The sequence below is a fragment of the Helianthus annuus genome, chromosome 3 (assembly GCF_002127325.2).
Source record: "Helianthus annuus cultivar XRQ/B chromosome 3, HanXRQr2.0-SUNRISE, whole genome shotgun sequence".
Classification (NCBI taxonomy): Eukaryota; Viridiplantae; Streptophyta; class Magnoliopsida; order Asterales; family Asteraceae; genus Helianthus; species Helianthus annuus.
Window position 1 is genome coordinate 2,681,241 of NC_035435.2, and position 23,979 is coordinate 2,705,219.

The following is a 23,979-nucleotide window of genomic DNA, read 5'->3' on the forward strand; positions in this document are numbered from 1 at the left end:
ATGAAATTCGTTACTTTAAATACTTGTCACAATTAGTTGTTATGAAGTTTCTTGCAATCTCATTTTCGTCTCACTCCGATGTTTCCGCCATCGGTTAGGGTGTGACAGCTTGCTAGTTGGGCAGATTGACAACTTACAATACCTCGCTGACAATTTTTCGCAACACTTTAGCCAACAGAAACGTCACACGAAAAACCTAGCAGACACCATACAAGTCCACTGACGTGACAATGAGTCGTTGGAGGACTTTCTAACCAAGTTTAGCAAGGAAGCTTTACAGATCAGTGGGACTGGTAAAGACCTAATGTGGGCATGCTTTAAGCAAGATGTCCGAAGCAACGAGCTCATCCGATGTAATTTCAACACGCAAATATATTTTACAATTATACTTTTGCATGTCTACTTTATTTAGAAAACATACCAGGTTTATACTCAGGGGCAGATCTGCCTCTTTGACAGGGTAGCCCCCGCTACCCCACAACTTTTCCGTCGAAGTATTATTTTTATTTTACGTCTTATTTATTCCACTACTCATGAAATAATACTATGTTGCCCATCCTTAATCAATTAAAGCCCAACATCTTGTCACAGAAAGAGCTCCCTTTTTCACGTTCCAATCGTTTTTTTCTTAGGCGCTAAGCGTTTGCTTTCTTGTCACAAGCGATTTAGGCTACTGCTTAAATGATGGAGAGAGGTTAGACTCATGGAATTGACACATTTTCGGAGATGAACCTCAAATAAAAAGAAGAACATCACATGGAAAAATGAGATGGAGAGAAAATATGAGTTGAGGCTTTAAGAAATAGAGTTCGTAAGGTGAAAGGAGCGTGTGTATAGCCTTTAAGGTTTAGAAAATGGAAATACCAGAGGAAAAGAAAAGTAATGATATTTTTTGGTTTACAAAAATTAGATGTCAATTTGTTAGTCATTTCTATAACTTACCTATAACTTTCATAGCTTGCTTATTTTATTTCTTTTCTCGTTTCTTTTATTTTCATTGTTGTACCTATACTTTAGTTATTAGTTAGTTGTACATTGAGTATTGCATAGAGAATTTGTGATTTTTTTTAAGTTGTATATATAGGTTAATATTTATATATTAGAATGTATGTAAAACTTTTTTTTTTTTGTCTGAAATTTAGGTAAATTATAATATAAACTCATGAGAAATATAAAAAAACTATACAAATACATTGTGCTTCGCATACGAAAAGGGGTGTACTTTTTTGCTTTGCGGCTAGGTTTTAAACCATGTCCCCTCGTTCCAACTCCAAGTTCGAATATTGCTAATGATATGCATGATGATATCCTGTTTTTATTTTTGTTTCTTTACATTGTAAGAAGTACAATAATTTTTTTAAACATTACCTCTAAAATATTGCTAAGGATATGCAAAGATAAAATCCTGTTTTGTAAATATTCTAGTGATATGTTTCAAATTTATACATTACTATACCGAATAACACGTAGAAAGAAAAGGAAAAGTTGTATTTTACTGTTCACTGTCAGACACACACATCAAGTGTGTGTAGCTTTTTAGAGAGAGAAACAAAACAGCCTCTTTTAGAGAGAGAAAATCCCATCATCAAGGGTTTTATAGTCACTCCAATGGAAGAAGCTTCATCGCCATTATCGCAACCTAAAAAGAGAGGAAGACCAAAGGGCACCAAACGCTCCACCACCGAAGAAGCCGAAACTTCACCTCACAAAATGAAACCTACGGCTGCCGGAAACAAGAAGGCTGCCGTCGTCGTTGACGATAAGTACAGCAACTGGAAGTCCGTTGTACCGATTCTCTACGACTGGCTTGCTAATCATAACCTCATGTGGCCTTCTCTCTCTTGCCGGTATGCAGTTGTTCGTTTGTTAAACCCTAATTCTTCAAAATGTTGATTTAAGCGGTTTTTTAGGTGCGAAACCCTAGGTTGGCTACTGATACGACCCGAACCGCAAGCCGACCCGTGAAGATCCATTTCAACACCACATCCTTTATTTTAGCATGCATACATACATCTGCACGTTCTCATATTTGCTATTGCATATTTGCATTTCTTCCATGTTTCCTAATTGTTAGTTAAATTAAAGTAGTGGGTTAGTGGCCATGTTTAGGTTAGTTATTTGATTGTTTATTTGTTTTGTAAGCCTTTAAAAAGGGATTCGTATCATTAATGGAAGTAAGAAGAAAATTATTGAAAAAGTATTGTTTCGTTTCTCTTATCTAGTTTTTGGAGCCTAACCCACTCAACGGGTCTCTTGGGAGATTAGCCATCTCGAATCGGCCTCTATCATTTGGTGCTTTCATTCTCGTCCTCATCCTTCCGTCATGCCCGAAGATTCCTATCAATGGGATTTCCAGTCACGATTGTATTACCATGCTAGAAGTGGGTTTTATCACGACCCTGTGGCTGGTTGGTCTTATAGTACCCGCGAAGGTCGATATTACCTATTTGAAAATGGAATTTATGTCCCTTGGGGAACTCCTACACCTACGGAAACTACACACCACATTTCACCGCCCTCACCCGCCACACCCGACATCTTACCGGATCAACCTGTTGTACTACCACAGCCAACCCTTGCAACACCATCACATGATCCGTTTACACTTGCTAAACCCCACCTGAGGAAACAAGTTACCACACAGCCACCTCTTTCACCTACTACATCCATGTTTTTGTCAAATGTTCATGTGGTTGAAGTTGACGTACACCACATCCTTTATTTTAGCATGCATACATACATCTGCACGTTCTCATATTTGCTATTGCATATTTGCATTTCTTCCATGTTTCCTAATTGTTAGTTAAATTAAAGTAGTGGGTTAGTGGCCATGTTTAGGTTAGTTATTTGATTGTTTATTTGTTTTGTAAGCCTTTAAAAAGGGATTCGTATCATTAATGGAAGTAAGAAGAAAATTATTGAAAAAGTATTGTTTCGTTTCTCTTATCTAGTTTTTGGAGCCTAACCCACTCAACGGGTCTCTTGGGAGATTAGCCATCTCGAATCGGCCTCTATCAGCTACCGATTGAGTTTGTTGAACCCTAATTATGTAAAATGTGGCGTTTTTTTGTGCTAATTAGTTGATTTAAGCGGTTTTTTAGGTGCGATTTGGTAGCGAAACCCTAGGTTGGCTACTGATTGAGTTTGTTAAACCCTAATTAAACAAAATGTTGAGTTAGTTTGTGCTAATTGCTTAATTTAAGCGGTTTTTTAGGTGCGATTTGGTAGGTAAACCCTAGGTTGGCTACTGATTGATGTTGTTTTATGGTTGTGTGGATGATTTTGGGGAATGTTTGTTCATAAGCGCTCCTAAATGTTGAGTTTATTTGTGCTAATTGGTTGATTTAAGCGGTTTTTAGCTCCAGAATCTTGAGTTTATTTGTGCTATCCAGTTGATTTAAGCAGTTTTTAGTTAGGACTGGTGTCAAAACCCTAGGTTGGCTGCTGATTGATTTTTTATATGGTTGTGTGGATTGTTTTGGTGATTGCTTGATAATAAATGCTCCAAAATGTTGAGTTTATTTCTGCTAATTGGTTTATTTAAGGGGTTTTGTAGATGCGATTTGGTACCTTAGGTTATATGGATCATTTGGTGATTGATTGTTTATAAATGCTCCAAAAGGGTTGAGTTCATTTGTGCTAATTGGTTGATTTAAGCGGTTTTTAGCTGTGAGTTGGTAGCGAAATCTTAGGTTGGCTACTGATTGAGTTTGTTTTATGGTTATATATGGACTGTTTTGGTGATTGTTTGTTCATAAATGCTCAAAAATGTTGAGTTGATTACTTGATTTTTACTAATTAGTTGATTTAAGCAGTTTTTTTTAAGTTCTGGTGACAAAACTCTATGTTGGCTACGGATTGAGTTTGTTTATTGGACTGTTTTGGGGATTGGTTGTTCATAAATGCTCCAAATTGTTGAGTTGATTTGTGCTAATTGGTTGATTTAAGCAGTTTTTAGCTGCAATCTGGTAGCGAAACCTAGGTTGGCTACTGATTGCTTTTGTTTTAAGGTTATATGGATGGTTTTGGTGATAGATTTTTCATAATTGCTACAAAAAGTTGACAAAATTATTTAGGGTTTGATTCTCATGCTATGTGAATAGGTGGGGGCCGCTTTTGGAGCAAGCAAAGAACAAGAACAGGCAGCGTTTGTATCTTTCAGAACAGGCAAGAATCCGTTTTCTACTTGTTTATATTGATTAGTGTTACAAATTAATTTCTTTGGTTCGGTAAACATAAACTATGTTGTGAAATAATTAGGATGTGTGTGATCTAAATTCTGGTTAGGACTTATGCATTCAGCTAAGTTTATTGAAAGTTTATTTTGATATGATGTTCTGATGCCTTGTGCTTCTTTTTCAGACTGATGGAAGTGTTCCAAACACACTAGTTATAGCAAATTGTGATGTAGTGAAGCCAAAAGTTGCTGCAGCTGAACACATATCTCAGGTAAATAATAATTATTTTTTGAATCTGTTTTACTATTTGGATTAATACGTACGTGATTTTTTGATATTTTAGTTTAACGAGGAAGCCCGCTCTCCGTTTGTAAAGAAGTACAAAACTATAATTCATCCGGGAGAGGTAAGAATCTTACACAAGTGGAATCAGTGATTTCTGTGAATAAGTTTTGTTTTGTGACATTTTATGGTTGATATATTCTACCTGTTTATAGTTTGTTGATTATCAATTTTACAGGTGAACAGAATCAGGGAACTGCCACAAAACAAGAACATAGTTGCTACACATACTGACTGCCCTGAGGTTTGCTAAATGATTATCCCTGCATGTGTTTATGACATTTTGCAATATGATGTGATCTTTTTAATGTTCTTACATGTTTATTGATATCAGGTTCTTATTTGGGATATCGAAACACAACCTAATCGTCATGCTGTTCTTGGAGCTGCTGAATCTCATGCTGATTTGGTGCGTTTTTTTTCGCTTATGAGAACTTTCTCTTTCCAGTTATGCCTTGACATCAAGTAACAATTTTTTTTGGCAGGTGCTTACAGGACATGCTGACAATGCAGAATTTGCTCTTGCAATGTGCCCAACTGAACCTTATGTACTCTCTGGAGGTTAGGGAATTGTAATTTCATACGAACAATGTATATAGTAGTTAAAAGGCTTCATAAAGGCCAGAAAACTATTAAAACACTTCAAGAGGCTACCCATGTATTGATTTGTTTTCTTTATACTGAATTCCAACAAAAAAACTTGCTGCAAAATTGTAAAATGTGTTCAGATTTATAGCTTGTGTCACATATATAGTTGTATAAATAACAATACCGACCGTGAAACAGCCAACTCTTGATAGATTAAAAGGTATTTTAGCATGGTACAACTCTTAAAATAACAAGCTTTTAAATTTAGGGACATTCTTGCCATTTTACAGTTTTTTGGCATTTCGTTTGCCTCGTCATAAATGATACCTCGAAAATGTTTTGAAAAGCGGACCGGGAACCAGGGGTCTGGCCGGTTCGGTTGGCCTGGGAATCGTTGGTCGGGCCGGAAAATCGTCCGGTTGAACCAGAATTTTCAAGGGTTAAACTGGATTTTTTTATTAAAAAAATTCAGTCTTATCTTCTTTTTTAATAATATTTACGGCATTACCCGGTTCTGAAAACTTTTCCTATAAGCATGTATTAATAGGTAGTTGGCCTTGGTGAAAACTTTTGACTTATGCGTATATTTACCGATTTACCCTAGTTTATGTTAATTGGTGGTTGACACTTGACTAATCTTATTACTTAACATCCGATCAATCATAATAACGTAATTTAAATATTACGTTACAGGGAAGGATAAATATGTGGTTTTATGGAGCATTCATGACCATATATCTACATTAACTGGAGAGTCAACCAACCCCCCAGGGTCTATCGTCAAAACTGCTGACAATGCTACTCTCGGGCCACGTGGGATCTTTCAGGGGCATACAGATACAGTCGAAGATGTGCAGTTTTGTCCAACAAGGTTTGTCTAATAATATCCGTGTCTATGCTTTTAAAATCTTATAAACATATCTTCGCTTTTTCTGTAATCTATATGGTATTAAAATATCTGTATGTTGATGAAGTACACAGGAGTTCTGTAGTGTTGGAGATGATTCTTGCTTGATATTGTGGGATGCAAGAGTTGGAACCAACCCTATCACGAAGGTTTGTTGCAAATATTTCAATTTAGTAATCTTTATACATACAATTTGACAATTCGTATGAAATATAAGTCTTCTACTGATACGTATAATCTTACATGGGTTCATCTGTCTTTGTTTCTTTAAATTAGGTTGAAAAAGCACACAATGCTGATGTTCACTGTGTCGATTGGAATCCTCATGATGCAAATTTCATTCTAACCGGGTATATTATTATACTTTCCGAGTTTAAAAAAGACTCAACTTTCACCTTTATTGTTTGAGTAAAATGTCATTTTTGTCCCTAAGGTTTGGCTAGTTTTGCGAGCTTTGTCCAAAAGTTTGTTTTTTCGCATATGGATTCAAAAGATTTGAAATCTTGCCATTTTCATCCAGCTCGTCAACTTCATCCATTTTTCTCCGTTAAGTCAGGGGTATTTCCTTTTTTTTGGTTAACTTAAAGGGCAATTTGGTCCTTTTTAGGGGGTATTCGGTCTTTTTACATAAAGCGACAAAAGGCCAAATTGTGCTTTAAGTTAGCAAACGGAGGAGAATGGATGGAGTTAATGAGCCGGATGAAAATGGCAAGATTTCAAATCTTTTAGATCTAGATGCGGAAAAACAAACCTTAGGGACGAAAGTTGCAAAACTGGCCAAACCTTAGGGACGAAAATGGCATTTTACTCTTTTTGTTTTGAGAAGTTTTACCAAGTTATTTTGAAATTTAACATTAAAATCAAATATTTTTTTCTCGATGTTTAAAGATTAGATAAGTAGCGAGTTTGTTTATATGTAGAAAGGCTATTTGTTGATTTTTCTTTCTTGAAATGTAAAAAGGATATATTTAAAGTTGGATGTTTTATCTTTCTACGATGTGATTTTCAGGTCAGCTGACCACTCTGTTTGCATGTTTGACCGCCGAAACTTAACTTCTGATGGAGTTGGCTCTCCTGTTCACAAATTTGAAGAACATAAAGCTCCTGTTCTATGCGTCCAGGTATTACTTTTTATTTGTTTCATTATTTATTTATATTTTTTTGAGTAAATTACAAGTTTTGTCCTTTATGTATGTATCAAATTGCAGACGGTGTCCTTTGTCTTTAAAATTGACTGATTTTATCCTTAATGTTTCAAAATCTTGCACGTTATGTCCTTTAGCCCTAACCCAGTTATTTTTTTCTGTTAAATCAGACTACACAAGGGTAATTTAGTCTTTTTACCTATATATTTAAGTTTTAATAAAAAACAAAAATAAACTCTATTCTTCTTATATTATATATATCTTTCCCACCCTCTCACTCACTACGCTACATCAGCACCCGAACCACCACCACCTCGACAGTTACCACCGCCGCACCCACTGATCAGGTTGATGAATGATTATTGTTCGATTTTATTACAAGTGTGACAAGACTTTATAAATGTCATAGTACTATTTGCTCACACATGAGTGGTTGCATAATTTTGATTAGCATTTGATTTCTAAACAGAAGTGTAGCCTCATGTAGATGAATTGAAATTAGGAAGGTAAAATGAGAAAAGCATTCAGTTGTAATATAAAATTAAGATAAAAGAAATTAACCAATTCAATGCCCTCGTATTTTTCAAGAGAAATCAGTGGAACATAGAGATGCAAACATAAAGAGAAGAAGGAAAACATTGATTTGACTAAAAATAAACATTCATATGCTACGATATAAGACCGAGCAAGAACAAATTAAATCAACTAAGCACAACTACATCCCTAGAAGTCAGCTCTGGCCACCACGATTCACTATCTCCCACCCACATCCCCTCGGTTAGCGATCTTGGAAGCAAAAGACTTGACGGACAAGAAATCATCACACAAAACAAAATTCACCAATCATAATCATCTTAAGAAGAAGAAACCCCCACACCCACAAACAAAAAAAAACCCCAAATTCAAACCCACCTTAATTATCATCTGAATCAAAGATTCCGATGGGTATACCAAAAGCTTCGATCTTTAAAGGCGATTCTGATGTTAGACGATTGTTGTGACGCACGCAACTGAATAGCCGTTGCTGGATTGGTGATCTTCTTAGGGTTGAACCACCGCTGTTACGATCGTTGGAGGATGTGTGTGGATGACGGAGGGTGACGTAGGAAGATGATTGATACATCTGTTGTGGTGGTGTTGGAGGAAGGAGGTTGTGGTGGTGGTGGCGTTGGAAGTTTTACAGAGGCAGTGAGAGATGGAGTAGAGAGAGAATTGGAATAGATATGGGAGAGAGGGGTTCAGATCTTATATGTAAAATTTTGCACAATAGCCCTTAAATAAAAGTTACTTACATAATAGCCTCCAAGAAGGTTAATTGACAAAAATACCCTCATGTGCAAGGCACATGACCAAAGTTAACCAAAAAATCTAACTGTGTTAGGGCTAAAGGACATAACGTGCAACATTTTTAAACGTTAAGGACAAAACCAGTCAATTTTAAAGACAAAGGACACCGCCTGCAATTTGATACATACATAAAGGACAAAACTTGTAATTTACTCAATTTTTTTTATTGTAAACCTCCATGCTTTATTTTGAAATTATATATATGTTACAGTGGTGTCCAGACAAGTCTTCCGTCTTTGGGAGCTCAGCAGAGGATGGCTGTGTAAATATCTGGGATTATGAACAGGTAGAGTTTTCTAAGTTGAAACATATAAATATAAAATGTTGTTTTAATTTAAAACTTCAAAACTGCATGCCACTTCATTTTTTTTGTATTTATGTTGCAGGTTGGTAAAAAGATAGAACGTGGGACTCCAAATGCTGCTCCAGGGTTGTTCTTTAAACATTGCGGACACAGGTTCATATCCATTAATCTATATGATTTAAATTTGTTTTGAAGTTATATCAACTTGGTTACACTTCTGTGTTTTGGTGTAATTCAGGGACAAAGTGGTAGACTTCCATTGGAACGTTGATGATCCATGGACCGTTGTAAGTGTATCAGATGATGTTGAAACCACGAGTGGTGGTGGGACCCTTCAGGTAATCACTATTGATTTGAAATATTTGAAGTTTGCAATTTTTTCATTTTTCATTTCATGCCATGTAAATGAATCGATTCGGGTTATGTTTGTTCTCTAATGGGAATTAGCTTAAAGGAAATAGGTCCAACGGGTCAAAATTCACCCATAAAATCTTTTAAATCATTATTATTTAAAAAAATTAGATTATTTTGAAATATACTTCTTTAAATAAAGTTTAGACAAAAAGAGGTTTGGTTGAATACAAATTGGCCGAGCTGAAAAAAAAAGAATAACATGCTTGACTTAAAAATGTGTGAGGCGCTCCGAGTCGTTTAGGTCTCAATAGTCAAGGGGCTTCGAGTCGTTTAGGCCCCAAAAGTCGAGGCGTGAGTTTCACGTACGTGAGGCGTTGCATATTAGCTTTTTTTTTTTTTTTTTTTAAATCTTGGAAACCATTTACAATCTCTTGATCCCTTTTGTTGGTTTTACATATCACTGACCCCAATTTTGACCAAGTTTGACCCAAATGTGCCAGTGCCAGCGCCTCAAGGTTCTGAGGCGCTTTCTTGATTGCCGTGTGCGTCTCACCCATAAGGCGGGGCTCATGCCCCTTTAAAACTAAGATAAACATATATGTAAAGGAATGATTGATTTTAACATGTGAGTTGCAGATTTGGAGAATGAGTGATTTGATATACAGACCAAGAGACGAAGTGTTAACCGAGTTAGAAGACTTCAAGGCTCATGTTGCAGGATGTGGTCCAAAGGCTTAGGAAGGAAGAAGACTGTTCTTGTATGTTCGATTTTAGATGTTTGCATATCTTTAACTAAACCTATTATATGACCAACGTATGTAGGTAGGTAGGTAGGTAAGTAGAGTGAGTTTAAAGTAAGATTCCTGTTCCTAGTGCTGGTTGTCTGAAAATTGAAGAGTGCATCACTTGAGACTTGGTGTGAATTTATGGGCCTTATTTCCTTTGATTATGACAAAATGCTAAAACTTTTAAAGCAATTTCTAGCCATTTTTGCCTTTTTGGAGACCTTAGTTCAAAGCTTGGATAGGGGCGGGCAGCGGCTTAGAAGTGGACTTCACCGGATTAAAATGTTTCAAAGTTATGGAACCAAGAAGAGCAATCTATACTAGACTAGAGGTGCGCATAACCAGGTATTTTGAATACTCAGGTTCGGGTATATACCCGGGTGCGGGTATCACCGGGTATTGGTTCTCCGGGTATTGGCAATGCCCGTGTCTGGTTCGGGTATAAAAAACCCCGGTTTCCAGGTATAGGAAAACCATTATGTATGTCTTTTTTTGTGATTTTCGATGTTTTTCAAGTGGTGTGACTTAACTCAAACTTGAAACCATTAAAACAAGCCCAACGGCATCATAGCCGTTAAAAAGGCTCTTGGACACAGCAGCTATGCTGCAATGGTAAAAACGGTCCAGGTATTGTTAAAACCCGGTGCGGGTATCGCTAGAAACTCTATATCATTGGCAATTGGCATTGACGTAATCTTTTTCCTCCCGTCGGAGGGGGTCCTGTCAAAAGCAAGAAAAGGCATTGCAAATGGCGTATAGTGAAAACCTGGGTATAGATAAAACGGTAAGATAAAACCCGGGTTTGGGTTTTTTGTGCACCACTAATCTATACTTTAGGAAATGTCACCAGGACAGGTGTAATAACCAAACTTAGATTTGATTATAAAACAGTCTTAGGTGCTGGTTACTTATTAGCTGTCTGGTGTTACTCAAATATTAATCATTGACACCTAAGTACTTAAAAGGAATTATAATAAAGAAAACAATAAATCCATAGATAGTAGATTGCCTTAGCACCACCAAGGAAATAAAAATGAACGCTGAATGGTAAACGGGCTTGTTTCGTATTTACTCGAATACATATCTAATATTTTGGGTTTTGAGTTAGTCCCTAAGGTTTGTATTCGTTTGCCATTCTTAATCTATAGCAGTACCGGTTAGGTCTCGAAGCCGGCCATGAAGTAGATTTAAAATTTGGGCTTTTGTTTATGTAAATACACGGGCTTTTAATGTGGTTAAAGTGGTTTTATACTAAGGGTGGGGATCAAATAGGAAGTTTATTTTGGCTAGAAAGTGTAGGAAGCAATAGGATTATGACATGTGCCAACATTTAAAATAAAGAGAAAGGGTATTTTAGTTAATGACCTAAAAATGTGTTTTTCTAAAACGCAAAGGCCAGAAAACACACCTAAAAATGTGTTTTTACCTAAAACGCAATGACTAAAAACACTTCAAAAATGTGTTTTTCTAAAACGTAAAGGCCAGAAAACACATAAAAATGTCTTAGTTCTAAAACGCAATGGCCTAAAAACACCAAAGAAAGTGTTTTCTCTCTAAAACGCATTGAATTGTCTGAACCAGGAAGTAGGAGATCAAAAAGACTGTCTACGAATGCAGTTTTCCAGAGACAATTTACAGAAAATTAAATTTTCTGATGCATTTTTATTAAAGCAATTTAATCGAAAAAAAATGTGTCTCAACCCCAGCCAGGCCAGCCCCTTGGACCCCGCTAGGGACTGCCGCCCCTAGAACCCTGCTACCATGGGCGCTGCCCCTGGATCCCCGCCAAGATCATAAAACGCAATGACTAAATCAAAAACCCAGATAATAAAAATGAAATTAAAGAATTTCTTACATGGATCGAAGTCGGTTTCTTTAACGATTGACGAAATTTGAATGATTGAAACACTTATCAGAGATGAATCGAACAGATCGAGTGATTATCTTCAAAATCACCGGAAAAAAACGAGATTTTGTATGAAATTAAACTGGTTTTTCTTCAAAAAAGCTGAAGAACACGTTTATCGGGTGTTTGAATCATTGATTGATGACGAAAATCGCACTATAATGTAGTGATTATTGAGATAGAAAGTGAAGAAATGGTTGAAGATGGTGGGTTTTGATGTTACCGGGAAGAAGAAGGAAGAAGAAAAGGATAAGACTGACTAAAATACCCTTCCTCTTTATTTTAAATTTTGCCACATGTCCTAATACTATTGCTTCCTATACTTTCTAACCAAAATAAACTTCATATTTGATCCTCACCCATAATAATAATACATGACAAAAAAATAGAGAAAAGTTGGTTGAGATTAAGTGGTCCCTAAATATAGAATTCCATGACTAAAAACAAGGGAACAAGTGGGGGAAAAAAGGTAAAATAGGAAAATAAAATATTGTTGAATCATAAATCCACTTCACCCTTAATTTTAAAGCATTTATAACTTTTTCATACGTTAATATTTTTTTTTTAAATTACACTGTATTAACGAGCATTTTATTCTCTTTAATTTGAGCAACCATTGCTACATTTTTCTTATTTTTTTAAGAATTTTGAAAACCCATTATGTGATTACGTGATTTTGAATACCGCGATCTGGGAGAGCCAAGGGGCTGGCGGTGGTCGAGTAGTCGACCTTGTCCACAACGCCTGGTGTCATGGTGGTTGACACGTCGTTCCTTGCCGTTCAAAAAAAGAAAAAGGAGAGGAGAAATATGTAATTAAGGGCTCTTAATAGAGGGATATATGTAAAAAAACCCTATTTTGTTAAGCTTAAAAGTCAAGTTCAAGTTCTACTCGTAATATGTTCGAGTCGACTCGTTTATTTTTTTTTAACATTTTTACAAATATTATTTACATAAAAAACAAATAAAAATTGGACATATATCTTTATGTATTGTTTTTATTTTTTCTAATATTTTAAATACCTAAAAGCATATGAAAAGTAATACATGTATAATTTTTGTTTAGTTTCCCATATTCTTATGTTATTAATAAATTAAACTTAAAATGAAACACTTTAACCCCCTTCCCACACATTTTTTATATTAATACATTAAAAATTAAAATGAATCTGTATAATATAAAATAATTCGAGCCTCGGCTCGTTTACTGTAGGATCGTTTGCGGACCCGAATTGAGTCGATCAGAGGCGTTCTATACACTATGAAAGGTGGAAACAAACATAATGCATAAATTCAGCTAGATCTTCACTTAAACTGTCGTTTGTATTGATCTAGAACACAATTACAGCAAGACGACACTTCGACAGAGCTTCGCCGTTGGAAAACTTCTATGTAATTTCGTACCAACTGACACAGAATCAAACCTATATATAGACAAGCTAATTCCGCATGAAACACACTCATGCGAAATTACAACTTCAAACGATATTACATGTTCAAACGATATTAAGTCTTCACACGGAATTACATTGTAATTCCGTGCGGAATTACAATGACACTTCATGCGATATTAACTTTAGAACTTGATTCCTCGATCTTCGTGCCATTAGCAATGCAAGACTCGATACAAGACGAAGTCGACAGATGAATGCACCAACATTTACAAACCAAGCAAAGCCAACTCGTTTATAACCGAGCATTTTCTGAGTTTCTTTCGAGCGAGATGTGAGTTTTTTGAACACCCCTAAATCTATTTTCATTGGCCGTAATGTTTGCAAAATCTGCTTGGGCATTACAATCTGTTTTGACAGCAGTGGTTGAGTTCGAACAAATATATAGGAGGGGGGGGGGGGTCGAAAGTCACGGTTCATGGGAAATCCAAAGTTGCTATACTCGGTAGCAACTAAGCTACCAAAATTTGGTAGAGAATGTATCACATGATGGTCGGTAGCAACATTAGTGAAGCTCGGTAGCAACATAGTTGCTACTGAGATTGTTTTCTTGCAGCAACTTTCATAACTACCAGGCCGGCTCTGAGAATTTGTGTACCCTATTCGAGCTCGAAAAAATGTGCCCTTAGGCCTTAATGAAATTGGGTATTGGGCTCACTAAAGGTCTAAACCTAATGCCAAAGGGGTTTATAATTAATCTAAACCATAAGAATAGTTTTGTAAGGGGTCATATGTTGGTGTTTGTATGGGTGTACCATATTAAAAAATATTTTACATATACATATCGGGTTTTTTCATAAAAAAACATGCCCCTCAAAATATCGGGCCCTGGCCGGTGGTCCTTCCCGCCCACCCCCAGGGCCGGCCATGATAACTACCAATAATTATAATCGTCGATAGTATACACCAAGTAAAACGTTACGATGGTTCAACCCCTTACAAATACAACTCATCTGATCTAACTTCATGATCAATCTCAAAGTGATTCAACATCATTCCGAAAGCTATCAAAGTTACAAACGAAATCTCAAACCTACATTCACATGGGTAGAAAGTGGTGATCGACGAAACCCAAAATTGCTAAATCAATATATGTTTCATCAAACGTGTGTTTATATGAATGCACTCTAACTAGGGCCTTGGCTAATTGATCAAGACCGCTCATAGTGTGTGTCGTGAGTCATGTTGTATGGGACACACATTTGACATGATGATGACCATTCATGATGTGTGGCCCATCTTTTATTGGATACACATGTGACTTGAGAGACATCATCGCCCTACTATTGATCCAAACAATCACCATACACAATGTCACAACACTCAAAAACCATATTGTAAGAACATTGTAAGATTTATGATGTCATTCTCTACTTTAATAAGGACAAAGGTTATTCTTATAAATCTTATAAAAGTAAAGATTGTATGATGATACTACAAGTTAAGTCATTATCATACACATGCCCAAAAAAGATAGATAAAAATTCTGATCATGCAATGTTTCAAGATTTTATGCTTCAGATTTTCTAGCATCGAAGTGTCTTAATCTAGGAAGCACGAGGCAAGTTACATGTGTCATGTGCCTTACATATCAACTGTTTGGTTATGTTGTTTAAGAAACAATTCCTAGTGTGACATCAATGTCAACAAATCCAATAATTTTGACTAGTTGTAAGAAAAACAATTGGGTAAATATAATTACTTTAGAACGTTGGAAAATTTAACTTTTGCTATGGGTCTACTGATAAATTTACAATGTGTAATACTTTATTATTTAGAAAAACCGACAATTTTTATTATAGAGAACAAGTACGTATTGATGTATTGATGTATGAATCAACCCCACATGAATATGACCAACTCAGTGCGAGTACTTTCTATCTCTTGATCAGTGACGGACCCATGAATTATTTCTAGGGGTGCGAACGAAGGGTTCAATCAAATTTTCAAGGGGTGCAGTCGGGATTTTTACCTCGAAAATACACTAATTTTTTTTCAAGGGGTGCGCCCGCCCACCCAAGCCAAAGCTTGGGTCCGCCCTTGCTTTTGATGCATCGAAGTCACATTTCAAATATTTGAATTTTTGCATCACTATATTTGTACAAAAACAAAAGGTTTCATTTACAATTATTTGAAACATGTTAAATTAATCATATTTAGAATAACTTTTCAATATAGAATGATTAAGTTGATGTAGAAACATAACCACCTCAGGTGTTAGGTTGTCTAGTGTCTACTGTTTGCGGGTGATAGGAAATTTAATCAGCTCATTTGCTTCAAAACAAATTAACATAATAATTCCATGTCTCATCAAATTTGGAATAACTTTTGTGTATCTAAAGTTGCTCGAAATTTAGACATCCTACTTATCTTAAAAAAAGCGTGAAAACCGGATTTTAGTGAACAAGAATGAACCGGTAGTTATCCGTTCCTCTCTTTGCTAGATGATCACTTTTGGAGACATGACCGACCAGTTGAAGTTGAACTGGTATAATGGTGGATATTCCAGTTCAGCTTTTGGTTCGGTCTTCAAATTCCAAAATATCAAGAAATGTTGATAAAAAAATTATACCTTTACCAATAAACATGTCACTCGCAATGTTGTTTTATACAACAAACTTTTAATCTAAAAGCCTTGTTTAATGTCACTTTTATAAAGGAACAATGGATTTTAATAATCTCAACTATTAGATGTTGGCCGGCAACGGTCCCAACTTTAAAAATAACCAGTGGTGGTCCCACCTTTTCACATATTGTAAACCAATGGACCTTTGCTAATAGAAAAGGAAAAGGGGACAAAAAGAAATTAAATTTTTGTTAGTAAAGGTCCATTGATTTACAATATGTGAAAAGGTTGGACCACCACTGGTTATTTTCAAAGTTGGGACCGTTGCCGGCCAACGACTAATAGTTAGGATTATTAAAATCCACTATTCCTTTTATAAATTATAAGATGTGATTTATACAAAAATAAAATCTCAATTAATACGCAAAATAACTTATAAACCTAGTAGTTTTGAAACTTCTAATCTAGAATCCTTGTTTAATGTAATGTCACCTTTTAAATCATAAGATGTGATTTATACACAAATAAAATCTATTAATGCGAAAAGAAAACTTAAAAACTTGTAGTTTTGCCTTCTTCTTTTCATCTTTCTTACATATTAAAATTACAAATCAAAAGTTAGCTAATTATGATAGTGTATTATAAATAATATCTTTTACCAATCATATATATTTTAAACATCAATAGACGCCCCGTTTGCGGTATGCGCATATAATGTATATATATGTGGGCATTTGGGGGGGCAAAAGTGAAAGTGCACTAACTTTAACGTTATTTTACTAATTTCGTCAAAATAACGTTAAAAGAGGAGGATGGTTAATCATGCATCATGTGATGGCGTTGATAGCCGAAAGACAAGGGGTACATGCACTAATCCGCAGTTGTTTCAATTGCTGAGTGTTATGTGCCTTATGTCTAAGGCTTGATGCAAAACTACTATCGAGCCGGGGGTCTCACCAGAAGCTGCCTCTCTATTCCTACGTGGTAGAGGTAAGGCTGTCTGCATCTTACACTCCTTAGACCCTACCTTAGTTTTGTTATTGGTGGGATTTACCGAGTATGATGATGATGATGATGATCAATAGGATCTCTTATTAAATAATATCTAAAAAAAATTTAAATGAGTAAATGCAAGCGTGTGCATATTGCACACAAATTATAATTGCTTACTCCAGTACCTTCCCATAAAGCTTTAACCACCATTTGTTATATATGCTGTCCATAACTAGATCATACACACACACAGTGTCTGAATGAAATAATTTCATTTCACAATCTTTTCTTGCAGACCCACAAAAGAAACACACTTTCCTACAATACCCATAAATTATATTTCATTTTCTTGAAAAAAAGTTCTAATTTTTATTTACAAAAATGATGGTCAAGAAGCCAAGAATAGTGATCATTGGAGCAGGAATAGCAGGGTTAACAGCTGCAAACAGGCTTCATAAATCTATGGGTGGAATTGATCTTTGTGTTGTTGAAGGTGGGAATAGAATTGGAGGGAGGATTAAGACTTCAGAGTTTGGTGGTGATCGAGTCGAAATGGGAGCTACTTGGATCCATGGAATTGGCGGTAGCCCGGTTTATAAGATAGCTTTGGAATCTAACTCCATGGAATCAGATAAACCATGGGAGTGTATGGATGGGATTCTTGATGATCCAATCACCATTGCTGAACATGGGTATGTGTTACATCCATCTTTAGTTGATCCGGTGTTGAAACTCTTTGAAAATCTTATGGAGTTTGTTCAAGGGAAAAGGAAAACATGTTGGAATTGGAATGGGAATAGGAGTGTTGGTGCTTTCCTTAGACAAGGTCTTGAAGAGTATTGGCAAATGGAATCAAGAAACAGGAATGGGAATGGGAATGGGAATGGGGATGGGAATTGGAATAGGAAGTTGTTAGAAGAAGGTATTTTTGCAATACAAGAAAACAATCAAAGGACTCATACAGGTGCTGATGATTTGTTTGATCTAAATTATGATGCAGAGTGTGAGTATACTGTGTGTCCTGGTGAAGAACTCACCATTGGTAAAGGCTACTCTAGTGTTATAGAATCATTAGCATCTATTTTACCATGTGGGGTCATTCAATTAGGGAAAAAAGTTTGTAAAATTGAGTGGCATCTTAAATCTGAAACTGAAGTTGGAATAGTAGAAAATGGTTATGATGATGATGGTAGAAAACCAGTGAAGGTACACTTTCTTGATGGTACTACTTTATCAGCTGATCATGTGATTGTCACAGTTCCATTAGGTGTACTCAAAGCCGGAATCCGCGATTCCAACGATTCCAATCATTCGGGTATGCTTAAATTTAGTCCACCGCTTCCGGATTACAAGATTGGAGCCATTTCAAGACTCGGGTATGGTGTTGTCAACAAGCTTTTCATGCAACTAAGTCCTGATTTATCCGGTTTTGATCCATTCCCAAATCTACAATTGGTATTCCATAAAAGTGATTCCGAAGGTAGGAACCCGAAAATCCCATGGTGGATGAGGAAAACGGCTTCGGTGGCACCAATTTATAAAAAATCAAGAGTGTTATTAGCTTGGTTTGCGGGTGAAGAAGCGCTTAAGCTAGAAACAATGTCGGATGAAGTGATTCTTGATGAAGTCTCCACAACTTTATCAAGTTTTTTGTCGAATGCGTCGGATTCCCATGAACGATGTAATGGGAATGTGATCAAGAACTCATCAAAAGTGAATCTTGTTAAGGTTTTAAAGAGTAAATGGGCGAGTGATCCTTTGTTTTTGGGTTCATATAGTTATGTCGCGGTTGGGTCAAGCGGATGTGACATAGACACATTGGCTGAGCCATTGACCACAAGTGGTTCACACCCACTTCAAATCCTTTTTGCAGGAGAAGCAACACATAGAACTCATTACTCTACAACTCATGGTGCTTATTTTAGTGGGATTAGAGAAGCCAATAGGCTTCTTGAACATTATCAATGTATGGATTAGATTTATGATACTATGGAGGAGGGTTATTTTTGTAATTTTATTATTATTTTTTTTATTTCTTAAATTACTCCCTTTTTCTGATAAACAACCTTCTTTTCTAATTATTATGCTTGTAATTATCTTTAATCAAATCCCTTTTCCCTAAAGCTAAATTACTGCCATGCTAACTTGTACATCAAGCAACAACAGTTTTCCACAACCAGATGTTTTGTAGATTGATGAAATATTGTAAACATGGATAGGGTATATTTGTCATTCCACTTGTTTTTATTATTAATGTTTTTCATTTATGAGTAGTTCATTCAAAGTAAAAAAAAAAGAAAAAAAGAAATCATAATAATATTTTCTTATACAGTTATACATGTGTATAGCAAAATATAGCAATAAGATCTGTGAAATACTTTTGTGAAGAGAAAGAACATCGGATACACGAAAACTGGATACGGAAAAGTATATACGTGATAAAAATGATGCGTATAAATACAAATAATAAACAACGTTATTGGAAGAGCTTGGAGAATGTGTGCTGTATGAACCATGATAAGAATGCTGCTTTCAGGAAACCCTCGAGCTCTAAAATCATATTTGGGAATAAACAGTATATTGGAAACATGTGTTTCTCATGGAATTAAAAAAAATCTTAACAAAAAGATAATTGAATATAAATCATTTATGAAATAATAAAATAGATAAATGAAAAGTAACTACATATATATTTTTTTAAACGGCCAACAAATACTATAGAAGCCCAATCACCCGGGCAAACTATTGGTGAAAGATCACCAATGTCCTGTGAACACAAACACCGTTGGTGACCTGACCAACCCACCATTCCAGAGAAAACTCGCTGCTCGAAAACCTAATATGGTAAAATGTCTGGACTATCTGAAATAAATTGAACCAAGTGAGACTCCAACATAACCTCCACATTAGAAGAAGGTCATGGATTGCCAAGTAATTTCATATCTGAGGTAGATTTTGTGCTATCCTAGTAGGATTTAGTTATTTAAAAAATAGATCAATAAAAGAAGGAAAGTTGATATTATTATTCGTAAACGACAAAGATACGACGAGTTAAATCAATGGTAAGATGCCGTTCCTATGTATGGAAGGCCCACAAGTAGTACATTGTGGCAGTAAGAAATCAGCCAGATGTTGATGACCAATAAGATGAATGATCTGATATTTGTTTTGACATAATGTCCTTAATAATGAAGACAACCACAAATGTTTTCAGCCATCCGATCTTTAGTAGTGTGGGACCCACTTCCCTTTCATAGGTCCCGTTCCATGTAACATGGAATAAATACTTGTAGATGATAGAATCAATGTTGTTCTCCCCAAATATACCCTTACACAACTTACCCCACAAATGAAAGGGAAATGAATTTTGCTAAAAGAGTAACAAAAATTAAACTTTTTTCATGTGATTCTTATACAGTTAAGGAAATTATTTCAATTATAATTATCATATAAATGATTCTCAGTTCCAAATCTTGCCACTAACGAATCCTTTTGAAGAAACACCAACTTTAAATCCTACGGATTTATCGTTGTGGAATGGTATCGCCAAATAAAGGTGAATCCTTAATCTTTCCTCGATGATGATCCGATTGTTATCTGCAAGGAGAAGAGGTTGGGGGTTCTCCTTGTAACCACAATCCGGTGTGAGAATAAGTACCGCTTAAGAAGAATAAACGAATGTGTGTGTTAAGGGTAAGAGAGTGAGAGAGCCGATGATCCAAACCTGGAGGTGAATGTCTCTATTTATAGCGGAAGGGTAAGGAAGGAGATTATGGGCTGATGGGCCTTTACAACTGTCATCTTTGAGGAATATCCACTTCGTCTCCTCTGGCGGGACATGGTTCCACCACAGCGTCTCCTTGTACCTTTGGTCCGGCCTATCGTTAGCCTTTTATGGAGATCGTGGGGCAGTGTCTGGGGACTTGTGACTGGTGCCAGGTGGTGTCCTTTTGTACGAGTTGCCCCCTTTACTATTTCTCCATCATGATGAGTGCCAGGGCAGACCATGCTGGGACCTGATTGGTCGCATGAATCTGGCTATGGCCCATCTCGAAGGAATGTGGCCTTGCGTGCGCGTCTTTTGGGACCATACCCCTTTAAGTTCCCCCAGTCCAATGCTACTTCCATGCGATGGTGTCAGATGGGTGGAGCTCTGGATTAAGTGAAGGGGTTAGCGATGTTGTTGCTCCCTTTGTGGAAAGTGGGGTGCTAAAGAAGATGTAAAGGTTGAGGTTATATAAACTCACGAGAATGAATTCTGTTTATGTGATTCGTTGAATGGGATGGTATGTGGGATTAATTTCTCTAGTCGATAGTTGCGCAATTATCGTAGCTAGGCTGACTGGGGAGTCTTCCTTATGGAAGTATAATTAGATCTAAATAGCTGCGTTGTTATATGGGATTTATATATTATTTTATGGTTAAACCAGAAATACTATAGCACTACAGTTTGGTGATCAAGTTAATAATTTGGTTCACTTAAATTGCCACAAGAAGTTGATTGAAGGGGTATGGTCCCAAAAAGTCGCGCAAACCTCAGATCAGGTTGCGCGTGAGACCATACTCCTTAACACAACAACTTGTTAACAACAACCTCGCGCGACCTACATCGCACTACGATTATCCCGCGCGAAGGAATGCACACAACAAACCCAGATATCAGCACTTAGCATAAAACAATGGAAGAAATGAGCCACTCGGTAGGGAAGCGCGCGGCTACCTACAGTGGCACATAAGGTACAAGTGGCAGTAAAAGGAGCCAATCAGCGTCTAGCAGGCTCTGGTCAATCGTGCGCCACGATCGCCTGACGAGAAGTACACAAGGACGCTTACGTGGCACCAATCAGAGGACGGAGACAACTGTCCCACGATCTCCACTCGTCTGCTGATGACAGAAGGACAACAAGGCCGACAACAATGACACGTGGCTCCAATCAAGGTGCGCCAGCACCGACGAGCATCTAGAAGCCACTAAGCGGTCGACGCCAGTGAGACAAAGAGCATATCCGTTTTGTTGTCCGCTTCTGGCCCAAGGCCCATCAGCCCATAACCCCTCACACCTCTCCGGCTATAAATAGAGACCTTATTCCACAGGTTAAACATTCTATTCCCTTGGCTCTCACTCTTTACACTTAATTACTCTCAAAGCAGTCGCTTATTCTCACGCCGGAGCCTGGTTAAGAGGGAAACCCCCACATTCCCCTCTTAACGAGTAACGGTGTTCTGTTTTGCAGGTTAGATCACCAAGTCGGAGCTTAAATATCTTTAAGAAGATTAACCAACATGAAAGGAACATAAACCAATCTAATTAACTCTCTAATTAGATCACTGTGTCTTCATTGGCGCCCACCGATTTTTTCTATAACCACCCTCATCTTCTTTTATTTGAGCTTTTGACATCTTTTCCTTCCTTCGACTATGACTGGTCAAGGAATCATCCCAGAGTTCGGTTTCGGAACCAACTCTAACACGGCGTTGGGTGAAGGAGTCCAAACCTTCCAAGCCCAACAAATCGAAGAAATCGGCGAAGTTGAAATCAACAATACTGGGGGTCCGCGCGGGAGCTTTACCCGCATCACCCAAGTGGTCACCCCAGGGAACAACGGTGAGGGACCGTCGAACACAGCGCCACCTCAAAATGTATCTGCATTACTTGGCTTACCAGAGGGCGAAACCCCAGCCTCATGGTATGCCAAGAACATCGCCACTATCAATGCAGCATACCAATCGCTCATCGCGCAGCAGGCAGTTTTGACGGCAGAACCGTCCTTGGTCACCCCTCAGAGTCAGGGGGTGCGCCAAATGCCACCACCAGCCAATATACAAGGCAGAACCAACAGGCCTCCCCCTACAAGACGTCTAAGCGTACAAGACACGCGCGATACAAGAGGGGAAACGGATAGTTACTATGAATATCCGTCGAACCTTCAACGAGGCCCTGTTCACAGCCGGCTCACGCCGCGCAACATGAACAATGAATGGGAAGAAACCGACCCATACGATCCCACATGGGAAGGTGACGAAGAATCATCAGTCTTTAATCGTTTACCAAAAAACCACGAGTACTACAAGCCAAGGCAACACATTGGCTACACAGAAGAAGCTGAACGAGATTTCCGCCTGGCATACAGACCAGCGGAAGCTGCGGAACACTCCAAGTTTATCCCGAAAATTGCACTCGCACCGCTCTCACGAGAGAAGCTACCCCCAACTGTTGGGAAATTCAATGGGTTGACTGACCCAGACGATCACGTCAGAACATTCACGAGTGTGGGCTGCATGGGAGGTTGGAACATGCCCATGTGGTGCCACCTGTTCATTCAAACTCTTACCGGAGCGGCTCGCGCCTGGTTTGACAGCCTTCCGCCCGGGAAGATTAAGTCATGGACAGATTTCAAGACGCAATTCTTAAGCTACTTTAGCCAACAGCGTCGCTACCAACGTGACACAGCCGAAGTAGAAGATATTTGGAGAAGAGATGGTGAAGGTCTGGAGGACTTCATCACACGTTTTAACAAAGAGTGTCTGGAAATAGGCGGCGTCAGTGAGCAACTCATGCGCTGTCACTTCAAAAAGGCTATACGATGCGATAGTCTCATTAGAACCATCACAGGCAAAGATGGTATGCCGAAGGAGTGGGATAAACTGATGGAAGCCGCAAAAATCGTCGCGCAAACTGAGGAGTCCCTTGCTGGTGGAAAGGGCTACTACCCAGAAGATCGATTTTCAAGAGGAAGTACGCGCGACAACAACAACAAGCGCAACAAATACAAGAGTCATGACTGGAAGTCTGAGAGACCAAGAGGCCGTGACGACAGGCCACGTTACAGAGAAGATGCGCGAGAAACGATTGACCGAATCGGTTACAAGAAGGCAGTCAGAGACGACAATCGTGACAAACACTGGACTCCGCTCACAAAAACTCCAAAGGAGGTATTGATGACGGAGAATGTCGATTTCAAGGCGCCAAGGCCAATGACAAACAAGAAAGGGCAAGACCCTAACTTGTACTGCGATTTTCACAAAGATTCAGGGCACCTGACCGACGACTGTTACAGCTTGCGCCAAGAAATCGAGAGAGCGCTCAAAAGCGGCAAGCTAAGCCATTTAGTGA

The 23,979-nt window shown here is 37.6% G+C and overlaps 2 protein-coding genes across 2 annotated transcripts; both read left to right on the forward strand.

Moving 5' to 3' along the window:
• Positions 1-1,429: 1,429 nt before the first annotated feature.
• On the forward strand, positions 1,430-10,142 carry LOC110928502 (WD-40 repeat-containing protein MSI4). The gene is made up of 15 exons (XM_022171514.2): positions 1,430-1,847; positions 4,104-4,167; positions 4,363-4,449; positions 4,522-4,584; positions 4,699-4,764; positions 4,855-4,929; positions 5,006-5,081; positions 5,802-5,979; positions 6,083-6,164; positions 6,292-6,365; positions 7,025-7,136; positions 8,719-8,793; positions 8,894-8,964; positions 9,050-9,149; positions 9,802-10,142. Exons 1-15 carry the CDS (start codon positions 1,609-1,611, stop codon positions 9,901-9,903), a joined length of 1,464 nt encoding a protein of 487 aa, XP_022027206.1. The 5' UTR covers positions 1,430-1,608; the 3' UTR covers positions 9,904-10,142.
• A 6,894-nt stretch (positions 10,143-17,036) lies between these two features.
• On the forward strand, positions 17,037-18,896 carry LOC110928501 (probable polyamine oxidase 5). The gene has a single exon (XM_022171513.2). The coding sequence runs from the start codon at positions 17,247-17,249 to the stop codon at positions 18,840-18,842; it is 1,596 nt and encodes a 531-aa protein (XP_022027205.1). The 5' UTR covers positions 17,037-17,246; the 3' UTR covers positions 18,843-18,896.
• Positions 18,897-23,979: the final 5,083 nt, after the last annotated feature.